The 16870-nt window shown below is 38.7% G+C and overlaps 1 protein-coding gene across 1 annotated transcript in view; it reads left to right on the top strand.

Annotated features, from left to right (window-relative positions):
• The first annotated feature begins 211 nt into the window (after positions 1–211).
• Positions 212–16870, top strand: part of GALK2 (galactokinase 2) — a 45213-nt gene continuing 28554 nt past the window's right edge. The window contains exons 1-5 of the mRNA XM_030955122.1: positions 212–344; positions 2851–2939; positions 4071–4194; positions 8888–8978; positions 11855–12001. Coding sequence (XP_030810982.1) covers positions 292–344; positions 2851–2939; positions 4071–4194; positions 8888–8978; positions 11855–12001 — 504 coding nt within the window. The 5' untranslated portion in view covers positions 212–291. The remainder of the gene's footprint in view (positions 345–2850; positions 2940–4070; positions 4195–8887; positions 8979–11854; positions 12002–16870) is intronic.

A 16870-nucleotide genomic window follows, 5' to 3' on the forward strand; every position in this document is an offset into this window, starting at 1 on the left:
TCATTGCATATGCATTTTGCAGGAGCACCGGTAGGAATACCGGAAAACCCCAAACATTTTTTCGCACATCGCAGCATCTTCCCTGTCCCACCGGGGCTGCGGCGGGCGCGGGGCCGAGCGCGGAGCGGCTCCAGGCCGAGCGGGCCGCGGGCTGCCCAGGGCCGAGCAGGGCCGGCGGGGCGGGACGGGGCCGGGCCGCCGGCGCTGCCGCCCGGAAGGACGCGGCGTTCGCCTGCCCCGTGACCGCGGCCCCGCCGGAGCCGCCTCAGCCGGGCCCGCGGTGCAGCCGCCATGGCGGGGGACAGCCCCAGCGCCCTCCCGGTGCAGCTGGTGGAGCAGCCCAGGTGGGTGGGTCGCTCCCCGACCCCGCCGCCGCTTATCCCGGGGCGGGTGGGCGGTCTGCGGGCGGCCGCAGGAGGTGGGAGGATGGGTGGGAAAGCCCGTCCTCATGCTCCAGGCTGAGGTGCGAGTAGGTGTGGACTCGTCGCGTCCACACTCCGTAGGTTTTTCCGTGACACGACCAAAGACTGCTCGGGAAGCTCCCGCTGCCCGGGGCGCGCCGGGCTCCGGCCCCTTCTCCCACCCACAGCGTCCCGGCCCGCCCTGACGCCCCTCGCAGGGTGGCGCTGGGGCAGCAGGAGGAATCGTTCATTCATTCATTCGTTCATGCATTCATTTAGTCATTCATCATTTCGCCTACATCATTTTCCTCCCAGAGTTTTTGGGGAATGCTGATTATTCTCTCGTCCTTTTTGCTGGAAAAGGCCCTGGAGCAGCGCTAGCCTGGCCTGTCCTGGGAATGGCTGCGGCACCTGCCAGCGCTCGCTCCTTGCCCGTGGAGCTGCGCTTGGTGTGTGCAATGCACACGCACACACACGAACCTTTCCGCTTGCTCGGTATGTGCAATGCACACGCACACACACGAACCTTTCCACTTGCTCGGTATGTGCAATGCACACGCACACACACGAACCTTTTGCTTGCTCGGTGTGTGCAATGAACACGCACACACACGAACCTTTCTGCTTGCCTTAGCGCTGCACAAAGGACACTTCTTAAAACGCCGCTTACTTGCATACGATTGCACCGTAAATCTCACGGAAACGACAAGTCCAGCATTTCCAGACTTGGAAGTGTGAAGTTGTGAGGAGTGCCTTTGCTTTAAGGCTTCTGGCAATTTTCTTCTTGATGGAGGTGCTTGAAATGCAGTGTGTGTCTTGCAACATCAAGGCCAAAGCCTGTAAATAGCCTTTCATCACGCCTGCTTGTAAAACCCACATTAAAAAAAGAGATCAGTCAGCACTTAGATAAACATGCCCTCATGACTGCTTTGTTTGTTGTCTCTTGGTACCAACACTACTATAAAAATATCTGTGAAACAAAGCAGCATTCTAAATACTGACACAAAAAGGAATAAAGTTAACACCTAGAATTCTGCCAACAGATTCCCCCGTGGACTATAATATTATTAATGTGATCTAGAAAAGGGATTGAACAATTAAATGGCAGAAATTGCTTTTGCTAATTCGATGAGCCATATCCAGTCAATACCAGGGGAGATTATCAGAAGGGGAAATCATAGACTAATACAGCTTTGTAACTGGGCACAAAGATAGGTACTGAAAGATCTGTTAAAAAATATCACAACAAATAATATTTTTTAGCTTTCCATTTATAAAAATCTTATGAAACATTTCCATACATGTAGCTGAACAGTAACACGGACTTTATAAAGATGTAGAAACAAAGTAATTGTGGAATTATCGAACATCTGTTTCTCATTGCTGTCTTCTTCTACATTGCATTAACAACGCTTCCAGTTCTAGATTTAGATTAAATGTAGAAACCTTATCAAGGTTCCTGTTACTAGATTTTTGTCAGTAGACTAAAATTTTGCTTTAAGGTAGTTTGAAAATGAATTACTATCAAGTTTCCTATGCTTCACTAAATAAATGGCTTCATCTGTTCTCAGCCCTCGTTTTCCTACTGTTCTGCATGACACACTAAAGTATTCCAACTTTGCAAACATCAGGCAGAAGGTTGGTACCTTTACAGTTGCAGGAAGTAAAGCAATATGACAAAGTTTATTTGCTTTGAACTTTCAGTAGCACATCAGGCACCTCTAAATGGAAAACCTGAAGTACTTTTGCTGGAATCCTGTGGAGTAAATACTGTCATAAGTCAAGGTGATAATCTGACGTTTGGAATTTTAGTTCTCTGTGTATGCTTTTATACAAAGATGGGGTGTGCCAAATATGAAAATCGATAAAAATCAAAATCTAAGTAGAGTCTTTGTCACAGACATTTCTTTTATGAAAAATCCTCTCTTAGGATTTTCCTGCCGAAGCTGAGAAGTTCAGCAACCAGACATAAACAATAGGTTATCTGCTTCTGTGGAATGCAACAGGTCAGTTCTGGATTGGCCCAGATTGAGTGTTTGGAAATAATGGCCAATCCAGAACTGAGCTCTCTCGGACACAGTCCGAGAGAGCAAGGTTTGTTGATCATTCTTTACTTTTTATTCTTAGGTAGCTAGCAGCTTCTGGAAACTCTCCTTTTCTTTTTAGTATAGTATAATAGATGTATATATCATAACATAATAAATCAAGCCTTCTGATCATGGAGCCCATCTCGTCTCTTCCTTCACCCCGAAAATCTTGTGACCAACCGTCGACAAGTCTTCAATGTTATGTGAAGAGCAGAAATAACCAGCTTAATGTCACTCCTGGTGTAGCAGAGAAAACTCCACATACTTCAGGAAGCTGAACTGAATTTGCTTCAAGAAGCATTGAAGCTTCCTGTCTTTTATGCAAATATAGTCCTTCTAAATGTTTCTAACCTGCCTTTCAGATTGCAGAAACTGAAGGAGATGTTTATATCAAAGTTTGGATCAGCTCCCAAGTTTTATGCTCGTGCACCAGGACGAGTCAACTTAATAGGTAAAAGAGAAAAATTAACCTTATGTTGTTTTACTTCATCCGTCATCATGGAAATCTTGTATTTTAAAACACAGAATGAAAATGCTGGTCTTAATTTTATTTTTTCAGAGAAATTTCTTGTGATAAATGGAAAACCATATATAATTTAGTAGTTTTTACTGTATCTTATTATAAACAACTCTACATGGATATCAGTTTTGGAGAAAAACAATTATAGACAATAGTGATGGTTTTGAAAATTGGAGTAACTTGCCAGCTTTTTTGTTTTTAATTAATTAAAGTTACCAAATATAACCAGCCCCACAACAATATACATGGTAAAGCATGAAATGATTCTACCATCATCTCTTGTTTACTCTTCCATAGAGATGTGTCCACAGAACTTAAAATAGTGGGTGTGATTCACTGGCAGACTGGAGAGTCACAATTATTTTGTGTTTAGGACTTATTTTTATTTCTGTAGCAGCCTTATCTTTTAGATTCTCTGTCCATGTTAGGATTGTGTTCTCCCTGGAGCTGAGTTTCTTGCAAATGTTCATAAAATAATCCTACGTATTTGAAGACGTAATAAAAGGATCCTGAGAAACAGAGCTGTAAAAGTCAATTAGTTTATTAACATTAGTTAATTTTTATCTCAGTGTTGTGTGAACATCTCATATAGACTAAATGGACAGCATATGGTAAGTGGGAATTATTTCCAAGGGAGAGGTTGTTTACTACATACATTTTCTATTTGATTGTTACGTTATGTGTTGTATGCAACTGTATTAATGATTATTTAAATATAGTAGTTATCTTCTTGGAAAAAGCTCCGGAAATTGTATGTACATGACAGTTGTCATTCTTGGACAGTAATCTACATGGTAGCGGTTTTTTAGAATTTTTGTAAGCCAGCATTAAAATGCGAACATTTACAAACAGGTGCAATGGATAAAAATCACTAAAGAAAGAAAAACTTTTTGTGAAGTAATAAGAAATGGAAGAAATGTACCCCAAACTTTAGGTAATAAGAGTTGAAACTACAGCAAGAAATTGTCTCATCCAGTAAACAACAATGAAGCCCTGTAGAAATTGTGTTACTGCTATTCTAGAAAGAATTATTACAAAGTATTTTCTTTGTTTCTTTGCTAGGAGAACACATAGACTACTGTGGTTATGCTGTGCTCCCCATGGCTATAGAACAAGATATCCTGATTGCAGTAGAACCTGCACAAACTCAAGTTGTGCAACTGGCAAATACCAATTCTTCGTACTTGTATGTAATTACTTTGTTTATTCATTATTTTAATTAACCTCTTCATGCATTGCAATACAGTTTACCTTTTCAGAGATCTGACAGACTTCCATTGCAATACAGAGTCTGATTGTGTAAAACAATTTATATCAGCAGATGGAATCCCACAGACTGACTCCATGCCATGTCCATTAATTCAGAGCAATAGCTCTGCAGCTGCTGTGTCCCACCTCTTTCTTCATATTACTCTGCAAGACCTCTGATTTTTCAATCCCTCTAAAATTCTGCAATTCTGTCCTCCCTTCTTTTATCTCATCTTTCTCGATATAATCCCCATAACTGGCAGCAGCCCCACATCCCCTGGAGAAGGAGTGAAATGTTTTGTAATCAATTACTGCAAAAGTAAGGTAACACTCCCCTGCTCTGGAGAACCTGGGCCTGTGTTTTCACACCACAACAGCTTTAGCAACAATCCTGGCTCAAAAAACCTGTATTCCCTCACTTCCACTTCCTCCACAGCTGTTGTTCACAGAATTATAGGGCAATTTAGGTTGGAAAGGACCTTTGAAGATCCCTTGTAAATAATCTTGTTGGCCTTCTGCTGAACTCCCTGCCAATGTCTTTCATGTATTGGGAAACCCCAAAACTGGATGCAATATTCCAGCTATGGTCTCACAAGTGCTGAACATAGGGAAATAATCCTGCCACTCTTTTCAACTTCAGGCACGTTTTTCTGCCTCTTTGTAACAGATTGATATCTGTGTAGTTGCATGGCAGTTCAGATCAGGTCACTCACCCACATAAGCTTTTGTGGGCATTTTGCAAAAATGAGAATCAGCAAAAGCTTAGTTTAAGCCATTTTTATTGAGCCATTGGTTTAATTGGTAAATTAGTTCCTGAAAGCACAGTGTGTGGCAGCACAGGGACAGGAACACACTGTCAAAAGTGGGAAATACTTGAGCACATATTCTTGCTTAAAACTCAGTTTGTTATAAACACATTCTGAACTACTGCCTGTGACCAAGACAGTTCAAAGGAATTTGTACTTCCATGCTAAGTATAAATACTCAGAGATTTTTCACTTTGTGGAATATGTTTTCACCTTATAGCTGGGCTGAATTAAGAGTTTGCCACTGCCAAAAAGCAATGGCTTGGCTTCTCTTACCTCTAGTCCCCCTGTAGCTCCTTCTAAGATCAACTCAGCCTCTGCCTTTTAGCAGGTGTAGAGTACTTGTTTGATCTTAAGGTAAAGTGCACTATTCCCCATTTTTTGCTTGGATAATTTTCTGTCATTTTAGTGAATTGCCATGCACTCAGCACTAAAGCTGACTTGGGGTAAACAGTGGGAACAAGCAGTGGTGAACAGGGAAGGGAAATGGAAGGTGTGCATGGGACCTTTCCCTGTCTTCAACAGCAACCTCCCACCAGGGCTTAAGCTTTGTTGCAAAACCATTCTGCAAGAGACAATAGCTTCAGAATTACAATAGTTTTGATTAGGACAAGTTGTTATAGTGAACACAAAATAAAGCAGTAATGAAAAGGTAAACATTTTCACTCGGTCTTGAAGCTTTGTTGCATTATATTGCTATTGAAATGGCCTTCTCAGGACAGTTCCACAAAATGTAGAATTACAGCCTTTGAATTTAAATTGCACACACTGTCACTGTATTTTTACATCTGCCCTGGTTTCAGTTTAAAATCATATGCTTTAAACCATAAACCAAGAAAAGATTTCAGAACACAGCATTAAGCATCTTGGTTTTGTTGAGACACTGTTGCTTAAAAACAAAGCTAAAACATGTCCATAATTTCATAACAAAGAAATATTTTTCAACACTTTGAATGTTACACCACATAACAAAACTGATGACAGTATGTCTTTTTTTCCCAGCCTGTTACACTGGTGGATTTATGCCTGTGGTGAATGTGTATCTATAGGCCTTTGGTGACCAAGGACTAACCAGAATCCTCTGTAGAATTACTATTTCCTATTTCATTCTTATTTTGTGAACTCGTAAACTGTGGAACAGTTCTGTAGCACTCTTCCACCCTGACAGTTCATGTTAACTTTTAGTAGAATTAGAACAGAGAACAGGTTGCTAGAAAAACCACCTGCTTGTTTTTTATCATAAATTACCTCAACTGATCTGATGCCTTTTATGTTATTTGGACTAAAAAGGTATTCAAAACTTACATTCTTTTGAAGTTCCTGATACTTTCCCTTCATAAAACATCTTTGTAATTGAGAAGTATGTGTAGAGAGAATATCTGACATTATACTTCTCAAAGTGCCTTCAGAAGTACCAGAGGATGGTAATTACCAATCAGTTTCCACCTCACGACAAAACCTGAAAGTTTTGTTTGTTTTTAAATCTGGGTATTTGTACAGAAGACTCAAACAGATAAACTAACAGACTGACAAGACAATAAGGTTCTGTGAGAAAATGCCAAATTGATCTCCCAAAAATAAGGATTATTACTTTTCAAGCAGTAAAAACCACCTCAGAAACCCTACTTAAAAATCCTATCTCTTCTAATTATACAGAAAAATTGAAGTTTTTATGTCTGGTTATGGAGAACTGGCATTTTTCCCCCAAGCATTCTTTAAAACAGAAAGGCTGGAACAGACAATATCAGAGTATTTTTATTTCATGGGTATGTTTTCCCCAATATTTTCTTTTGTTATAAAGTTCTTATATTAAACTGCCTAATTTTCAGTAAGAGGTTCAAAGGCAAGCCTGAAGATCTACTGATTTAAGATAAAGCTTGGATATATAGGAACTGTTTTTTATAAAAAACTGAATGTCATAACAAAAAATGGACTTAAGGATCCTGGGGATTTTGACAGTCCCACATTCTGTGTTTGTGTAAATTATGTCCATATAAAACCTGCCAAAATCAAAGCCATATTTTTCTTCCATTTTCTATGTGAGAAGATTACAAAAAATAACAAAATGCATTTTAAGAAGTAATTATTTTAATTTATCTTGAGAACCAGCAAATATATAATCATAATATATGTCTTCTTGTTCATTGAAATTTTACTCAGTCTGAGAGGGTAAAATGAATTATGAAGATAAAATATTTTAGAATTCTTTGAGGCAAAGAAGACTTAAGATTTCTTTTCTCTTAATCACTTTCATCCATTGCCTTCTACCAGCCTTGTTTTTTACAACAATAATTTAGGATTATTGTAGGAAGCAAGCATAAACAAACACACAATTTTAAAATCTTCATTACTTATGACAAGGATGTTCTATTTTACAAATACCTTGTGGGGGGTTTATTTTATTCAAAAACCATAAGCAAATTTTATTCTCTTGGAGATCATTCTAAATACACACGAATCTCAAACTGGGAGAATTTACAGCCATTCTCAAATGTTCCTAGTACTCTAATCTCAATACTCCCTTTCATATCTTTTGTGTTCCTCAGCAAAACCTAGTAATTTCTTACTCTAGCTTTGTGCAATGTTTGCTGCTGCACTGCTAATAAAATCCTGTTTGTGGCATTAAGATAGCAGCTTAGACATTAAACTGTACACCAACCTGATGGGTTTGCACTGCAGTTAAGGCTGAACTTGAATATCTAAAGATGCTTTAGATTTGTATAACTTTTTCTCCATGGGAAACAGAATAATTAACTGATAAAAATATCTTTTCACTGGTATCCATTACAGGTGTTAATCAGTGATGTCCTTTTGGACAAAAAGAAACCCAGGAAATTAATAATCTATGTAGTTTACTAGGACCAGTGTAAGAAGGAAAAATTCCATCCTTTTAGGAGTTGCAAACTGTCCCCTGAAGTATTATTTCTTGAAACTGGTTTTATTCTTGTTAAATATTTCCAGGAATTCAGCTGCCTCTGTTCATACTTTTGAGCAGACCTTGCTTTGTAGAGCACATATTAGTCTGGAAATTTTAAATATTTTTAATTTGATTTCTTGCTGTTCTCAGTGCCTTTGCTGTTTCTGTGCTGGGCACCTGCTGTCACAACACAAAGCAGATGAAATTCCTGGGTGTTCAAGGGTACAGACTGCCAAAAAACTTGCACCTCCCTGAGGCCTCTGTGTGTAACCCATGCCCATTTTGACAGCACCTGGCTGTTCTTTAGGAACATTCAAGCTCAGTATTTTTATTACTTTGAAAGAAAGGTGGAGTAGGAATTATCTGGGAGGAAACAGATAAAATATTTAAACTAAATATATTTAAACTAAATATTTTTGTCTTGTAACATACATAATATAAATCTGGAGCATTAGGCTTGTTTTAGTGAAGTGCCATTCAGAGCAAAGGTAATGAAGATGAAATCCTGAGCAGGAATTACCAGAGAGCCTGAAGTTTATTCTCTAGTCATGGTTTGACAGATATGATTATTTGAATTTCCACTTCTAAGAAATCATGATAGCATACACATACATGACAGAAGGCATCCTGCCTTAATTAAGGATGTCAAAGGCAGCTTAATTTCTGGATTTATTTAATATATTCTTAATATTTACTCAAGAATTCTTATGCTTTCATCTAAAATAACCATATAGAAATGGTTAATAAAGAAGATATGTAAAAAGATCAAACAAGAAACCAAGCCTGAAAACATTGCACTGAAAACCATCAAACCAGTTTTGTCCATCAGCAGGTGGCAGTAACAAGCTATGTTATTTCAAACTAAATTTAATACAAATTAAAGCCTTAAGGTTTTTCTGTTTTTGCAGGGATTTCAGTACTAGTGTTAATAACATTCAGATTAACAAAACCAAACCTCAGTGGCATAACTACTTCCTGTGTGGACTGAAGGGTATTCAGGTAAGCCAGATCCATTTAATTTATGAAATTAATGTAGAAGTAAAATACAACAAGAATACCTATTTACCCTCAAAATGTTTCCCTGCATTCTACAGTTTTTTTTAACATAAAGTTAAATATTTTATGTTAAAACTTGAGAGGAGATATGACTGGGTTTGCTTTAAAATATTGGCAAAGCACTATTTTTATCTCTATAAAACAAATTACAATAGCAAATAATTGCTTCCAAAAGTCGTGATCAAACATTATCAGGATGACATTTCTGTATTTTGAAGTCAAAAGGAATGCTTTTCACTGGAATTCTTTAATTAAAATCTGCTTTGAAAAAGGTTTGGAGGTTTGTTTTTCAGAACATGAAGATAATATCTTAACCCTTTTCTTTCCATGGAAGCATTTAAAAACAATGGACTTCATTAAAGCTGAAAACCTGTAATTTATGCACAACAGCTGAGTGAAGCTGACTCATGCAATAGGCAAAAGAAAATGCAAAAGCCAAGTAAACAACATACAGAAGAAATAATCCATTAAGAACCATTACTCATCCTGGTTTGCAGGGTTTGGAATTTGAATGGGATTTTTCAGAATGTCCCGAGTTAGAAGTGCAGCTGTGCACAGGAGGGGGCACACTTACAGAAAAGGCAGGAGCACTACATCCCAGACGTTTTCCTGTCTGCCCACTCAAGGTTTATCTCCCCTCTCCAGCCTGGCCTGAAGACCCAGCTCTCATGAAAGCAGGTGCTGCCCCTCAGTGCTGCCCTGGGGGCAGCCTTTATTCACCATCAAGGCTCCTGCAAATCTCACCTGCTCTTTGCAGGTGAGGCACAGAATTCACAGAATTCATGGCCCTTGGAGGGGAAAAAAAAGGTGTCTTCTCTGCTCGATGTCAATCTAATGATATTTTGGAAGGGCAGATGGGATAAACAGTGATGTCAGGTCAGGAACAGGTTGCCACAGCCAGCCCAAATTATGGGTAAATGTGCTTTTTAAAGCACATGAAATTTGCCTTAGGATAGGCCATCTAGGTCACCCCACAGGATGATCCAACAGATGAGGACTGCAAAGTGCTGAAAAGCCCACCTCAGACCTGCCACTCCAAAATACAATATTCAGAACAATCAGTGCCACAAATCACTTTATTACAATTCACAGGTCCTAAACCGCCCCCTGCTCCTATGCATAGACCCAAATAAATTACTTATGTGTGCAGTAACATGAGTATTTTCAATTTTGTATTGCTCAGTAATATAGGCATTTAAACTGCACTGAATGCAGAGATATAGATTAGGTTTCTTTACAATATATCCTTTCTTATATTAAGGCTTGCATGACCAATTGACTTTATTTATTTTGCAGTCTGCTACTGAGATCTGTTTCCTAAGGACAAGCTTTCATACTTGGAGGTTAATTTGCAAAGCAGGTTTGCAGACTCTGGTACTGGCAGAAAATAAGCATAAATGTTACAGACTTAAGAAAGTCTGAAATACAAGTACTCAGAGGGTCCAGTGGGATAATCTGTTTATATTAAGTTGAACATGCTATCCTTTTGGGACAGAACTGTTGCAGAACTTGGCAAAGTCCATTTTCATTTTTGAAACTGAAGTACGTTTTCTATTTAAACATCGCGTGATAAGTCTGCAAGCCTGATTCACATTCAAGACGATCCAGAAACTGTGGATCAGTTTCTGGTTACTCGAGCATTTTCTGTTTATGAACAAGCCTGTCTAGTGTTCTTCATGAAGGGGCATGGGCAGCAATAGTATGCTAGATATGAATTTCCTTTATTTGTAAAACAGGAAATTCAAAATATAATTTGAAGTGATGGTAGAAGACTTTAAAGAAGGCTCTTTGTGTTTGCTGATCTCTACCATTGGTATTTATGGTTGAAGTTGTTTCAGGAGAAGTAGCAGAAATCATTTCAAGGTGGACATTTCTTCATGAAAGTACTGTTATTTTTTCTGATTATTGGCACTGCAACAGTTTATTGACATATAAATTGCATCAGAAGTTAGCTATTCATATACCCCCCATATACAGTCAATGATTTTTTAATAAGTACTGCATGTTTGTTTCAAACTAATAGCAGAGAGAAATTTATATAAAAGTGATTATAAATAAAAAGAAAAAGCAACTAAAGAATATTTAAAAGAGTATGTACATGAGGATTTATGACTTCTGCATTAAATGTATTATTTGTATTATCTATCATGAATGTTAGAATATTTTAAACTTCATTCAAAAAACAGCATGCCAGAGAACATCCCCACTGGTAGGTGTGCCTTTGTGACCCTAAAGCACAGAGCTCCTTAAGTACCATTGTGGTTTTCCCAGTGTCCGTCCTGTGGGTGCTTCAGGACACAAGTATCTGCTTTAAAAACACTGCATGGCTACTGGTTCCCCCTCAGTGTCATGTGGCTCCCTAATACCACGTGCCAGCCTTGGAAGTGAAGCATAAAGTGGACCTTGAGCTCTTTGTGGTGCCTAAATGAAGAGCTGTTGAGAAAAGGACAAAAGTAGGGTATAAAAGGAGTGGTAACTTTGCATTGTCACCACAGCAGCTCAAAGCAGAGCCAGTTGCTGCAAAACCCACCCACGAAGCTTGGTGAATTCCTGGGCGTGCAGCCCATCCTGAGTTCTGCTTGGGGTAGTTATACGTTTGTGTACAGCCATTGCAGACATACCTTTGGCTGAAGCCCCACCTTTGGCTTTGTCTTAAGGAATAGAATGAAAATTTTGCTTTTGCTTTATTTTGGAGATACCAGAAGCAGGTCCTTGCTTCCAGCAACTCAGCAGAAGGATTCTCTTTCTAAGTATCAGATAATTGCAAGCCTGAGCCTGTCTGTACTTGAAACTGAGATTGTTTATTTTTTCATTGTTAGGAACATTTTGGTCTCAATAACCCAACTGGAATGAATTGTCTGCTAGATGGAACCATCCCTCCAAGTTCTGGTCTCTCTAGCTCCAGTGCTTTGGTGTGCTGTGCAGGACTCGTGACACTCAGAGCTAATGGAAAAACCCTCTCTAAGGTAATTTACTGTAAAACACGAGAGTGTCAGCAGTAAAATTCTACTTAAAATTAAATATTGTTAATGCCTGTAAACATTAAAAACACGATACAATTGTTTTTGCAAAGAGTTGTTGGATATAAACTTCAGATATTGCACAATCGAGCAAACATCTTTGGCCAAATTTTGGCAGGATTTGAATTTGGCAAGAAAACAGGCTTACATTAAAGCTGAAAAAAGGAGCATTATTGTAAGCCTGTATTTTGGCCAACCATCAGGTCCATGCCTGGACCAGATGTGCTATCTGCAGGCCAGGGCTGAGGATATATGTGCTGAAGCATGTGGACCACACCCCCGAGGCCTTTACTCTCTCCCTGAATGACTTTTCATGGCTTTAACAACAGAGCATCTGTTGGAGGCCTGTGGAACAATTTCTTGATAAATTATGTAATCAGCACAAAGTAGAGGTAAAATTCTTCCATCTGACTCTCCTTATTCTCTTCACAGTTTTTTTGGAACACATATTTACAATCCAAAATGTATTCCTCACTTTTAAACAAACATTAGTCTAAAAACAAACCCCAAGTATGTGACCTGTTAGCAGTACAACTGTTAGCACTGTTTGGCTTGCGTAATACAGATTTCTGGAGGAGTCATGGTCCTTGAAGGTGCCATATGGGAATGAAGTTCTTTCCATTAAAAATGTCTAGTTAAGTGAAACTAGGATCTTAAATTAGAACATTGTCAGGAAGAGAAAAGAACAGATCTAAATGTGACTGTTACACATATTTGTGCCTATTGTCTAAGACAGACATTCCCAAATTGTGGTGCAAAGCCAACTGAAAGTGGCACATGATGATGGCAGCTGTTAACTCTGCTTGTAACAAGCACTTCTCTGAGCCATGAGGTGAACAGATCCACACAGAAGGTTTTTGCTGATCTGTTGAGATTCTCTATGAGGCTGCAGTTGCAGGAATGCTCTCAGCAGTGAGTGCACAATCCCACATTGCCCAGCTCCCAGGGCTGCCTTCAGGAGCGTCAGGCAGGGCTCAGGCAGAAGGGAGCAGGGTTGAAGAGGCAGGGAAGCCTTTTAGGTAGGAGGATGTGGCTACAGTTACTGTCACCCTAACTGGTGTTGGTGTCTGATCAAAGGTCAGTAAGGGATTGAACACTGCAAGAGAGGCTCTGGTTTGGGAGGTGAGAGCAGTGGTAGATGAAAACACAGAATTAGGGATCCTTCTTGGATGAGGGAGACTGTAATTAAAGGGTTGGAGGTGACTGAATATGTACCTGGCCTGACAAGAAGCCTCTGGTTTTGCATAGATGGTGCTACCACAGGTCAGCACTGTCTCTGATGGTGGTCACCTCAAGAGTGAAGCTTGGGAACAACTGATCAAAATCACTGGAGTGCACATGTTCAGAAATTGGGTATCTGCACAAGCATAAAACTGACAGAGGTCAGAAAGCCCACATTTTACTAGGTAGTAAAAATCTGTATCTGGAAAACCAGAAGCCAGGTTTTCATTATTCCATTTCATTATTCTGCCTAGTGTTCTTCAGAGAACAAATGATACAGTGTGTATCTTGAGCTGAACCTACACATGGCTTGGGAGTACCAGCCGGCTTTATGCCAGACTTGTTGTAAAGAAAGGTGCAAAACTCCTTCTGTCACTTTCATTGAAAATTATGGAAGAACAGAAGGAAGACAGAGACTCCACCGAGTGTCTTTTCTTCCCCTCATGTATCCTGTTCAATCCTCTTCTTGCCAGTTGAAAAATGTGCTGAAAGTTAAGCTTGTGTCTGAAATACAGTTGGACAAACACAGGAGACACAATTGCACATTTTTGTCAGGAAACCCGGCTGCCTGCAGCCAGATATTTTGCACTTACGATGAAAAATGAGCAATTAATGTACAGATGAGACTTCTCAATAGCCACCATAGGAGCAGTTAAGAACATATCTAAGGTTTTGTATGCTTGCATAAACCAAGGCACCTGGTTGTCATGCTTAGGAGAGAGGGTGACAGCTCTGAAGACTGATTGCTTTTGTCCAGGCTTTAAGTTTCCCCAAATCTTACAGGACAGTAAAAACTCATTCAGTGTTTTTTGCTAATTTATGATTTACCATTAGAGACTTATATGTAGCTAAATCCAGAGTCTCTGTTGCACTGGATTTATGCTTAGCCTAGCAGAACTGCCTGGTAAAAGGCAGGGCCAGTCAGAGTATAAATTAGAGCAATTTAGGCATGTGAGTCCTCAGAAGAATAAAATGTGCTCTGGCCACTTCTTGCCAGCTCCTAATGCATCCTGTGCTGGTGTCAGATGGGATCTGTGCAGGATCCAGTCCTGCTGGCTCTGTGTCAGCAGGGAGCTCCCCCATGGCAGGGAAATTCTTTGCGGAGCACAAGTAGGGGCTTTCCAGATCCTTTCTACTAGAAAGCTAATCAGGACTGTGCATTTTTAAGGCTCTGGATATTTAAGTGTTTGTTTATTTTAAATAAGAAATATCACTTTACCCCTCCCATCCATCTTTTTTTTCCCAAATGTTTTATAGTTGTGAAACTTGTAAATTGTGGTATTTATAAGTGACAATATTTGGTTATGATGGTAATTTTATGAGAAAATATTGACTTTTTGCCCCTCACTAGTCTGATGGACTTTGCAAAATCTTAATATGATGGTTTGTAGCAGGAAGACAGGAAACTTTTGGCTTTGGAATCAAATTTGGCTGAATCGTAGGGCTTCTGCAGCCAAAGTTATGAAAAAATGACCTTTTACTGAATGGAACATTTATCTGTTTTGTTTCTGTGAAACTATTTTTATGAGAATATTTTAGTTACATGGACTTTTTCCTGATAAATGTAAGTTTAAAATAGTTGCTGTAGAGTAAAAGTCGTTGAAGTTTAGAGCTTTTATGAGATAACACTTCCAGTGTGAGGTTCAGACCTATGAGATTAAGAGCCAAAACCCCACAAAATTAAAAAACATTGTAAAAGCATGGCTAGAATTTCATGGTGGCTAACTTTAAAAATAGCACTTCTTTGACATTGAAAACAAAATCAGAAAAAAACATGCTCTCACTAATTGTGTGTAGCAGTCTGAAACAGGGCATTGTTTCACTGTGCATACAATATTTTTTAAAAAAAAAACATCATGCACATACACAATAGTTAGGGAAAATACCAGTTCAAGACAATTCAGCCAGATGTGCAGTGCTAACCAGTTGCAGCAGTGCAATAGCATTCAAATAACAAGATGGAAAATGTAATCTTTAAAAAGAATCCATTTTTCTCCTCCAAACAGGATACCACTCTAAGGCTGTGTTGGCATCATTCAAACAGCAGCAATGCTCAGAAGTAGTAGTTCTTGATTTTAAAGTGATTTTTATTTCACTGTTACAAAATCAATCTTTTGTATAACTTTTCATCAGGACATGATACTTTTTGTAAAGGAAACATAATAATGCTCTAAACTGTCCCAGCTTTGTGTTTTGTGGTAGGAATTAATGAGTACAGAAAATCACTTAGGACTGAGTAACTAGATTTACTTCAAAGATGTGATAATAATGTCGTTGTCAAATGTTAGATCTTGTGAAAGTAAGTTCTGTTCAGCCACCTTAATATTTTTTCTGTTACATCAAGGCTGGGTATCTGTGCACATACTTATTGGGAAGAAGAGATCAAAACTGAATAGGGTTTATCTAATTTAATGTGAAATGTTGAGTATAGGAAGGGGACTCATATTTGCTTTATCTAGACTGAGAAAAAGCTAAGTCAGACAGAGAAAAAAAAGGACTTTAACCTGTAATGGCACAGTGTCCATTGGTTTCACTTTTCCCAAACTACAGCTCAGATGAATTTGAGTGTGGGTTTTAAACATTTTTAAACAGTATTTCAACAGTTACTATACCTGCTACTGTCACTGGTTTCAGTGGGAGAATAGGAAGGCCATCTGGAATCCTTTCTACTTGGTTTCTGAAGCCTCTGTATAATAATGAAAGTGCTTGAGTTGAGCCCTTTACCACTCCTAATCCATAGCTGTCTGGCAAGAAAACCTGTGAGTATCCACTGGTAGTGTGACTTTGAAATGAGTAACTTGTGCTGATATTACTCCTTAGGATTGGATTATAATTTCTTTTATTTTATTTTTAAAATATTTATTTTTATAATTTATTTTCTTGATCTATCAAAAATCTTTGATAGATGCATGCTCAGGATTATTATGTGAGAAACCAAATTATTTACAAAAAAATGGCACATAGATACTGTATTTTAAAGTACTCTTAATACAGAGAAATGCTGAAGTTCCTTTCTCTCTGTGGAATTGAAAAACAGGATTCTTGTTAAGCTTGACTATGTTTGTAATCATGGGGAAACAGAGTACTTTAGAGCAGTGGTAATCAAAGACCATAATCTCTCATCAACCTAATTGATAACCTGCTATTTGAGCATGTTAGGGGGCAGACAAAGTCAAGCTAAGATTGCTGTGCTTATGAGGACATCCAGATACTATCTGACAAATATATTCCCATTCTGGAAAAAAGTAAGCATAATTACCTTGCAAAACATATATGAAGTTCAGCTAATTGGAATTTTATGTGCAAACTGGAAGCAGATGGTAACTTTCAGCAACCTTTTCCTAGTCAAGATGAGATACCAAAAATAAAGGCATTCCTGGTGGTAAAAATAAATTAAAAATTTGAGCATCATTTTATACCTTTCTAAATGAAACACAGTGCCTTATATTTCAGAAATTATTTTTATACCTGTATACATATATATAAAATGTGCACAGATTGGAAAAAAATGACAGTTTAACTAGAGTTGAAATGTGTTACATGATGGAGAATGTTTCCTTCTTACTGTAAAACACTCATCTTTATAAATGTTTC

This window comes from Camarhynchus parvulus, chromosome 10 (genome assembly GCF_901933205.1).
Source record: "Camarhynchus parvulus chromosome 10, STF_HiC, whole genome shotgun sequence".
NCBI classification, from domain to species: Eukaryota; Metazoa; Chordata; class Aves; order Passeriformes; family Thraupidae; genus Camarhynchus; species Camarhynchus parvulus.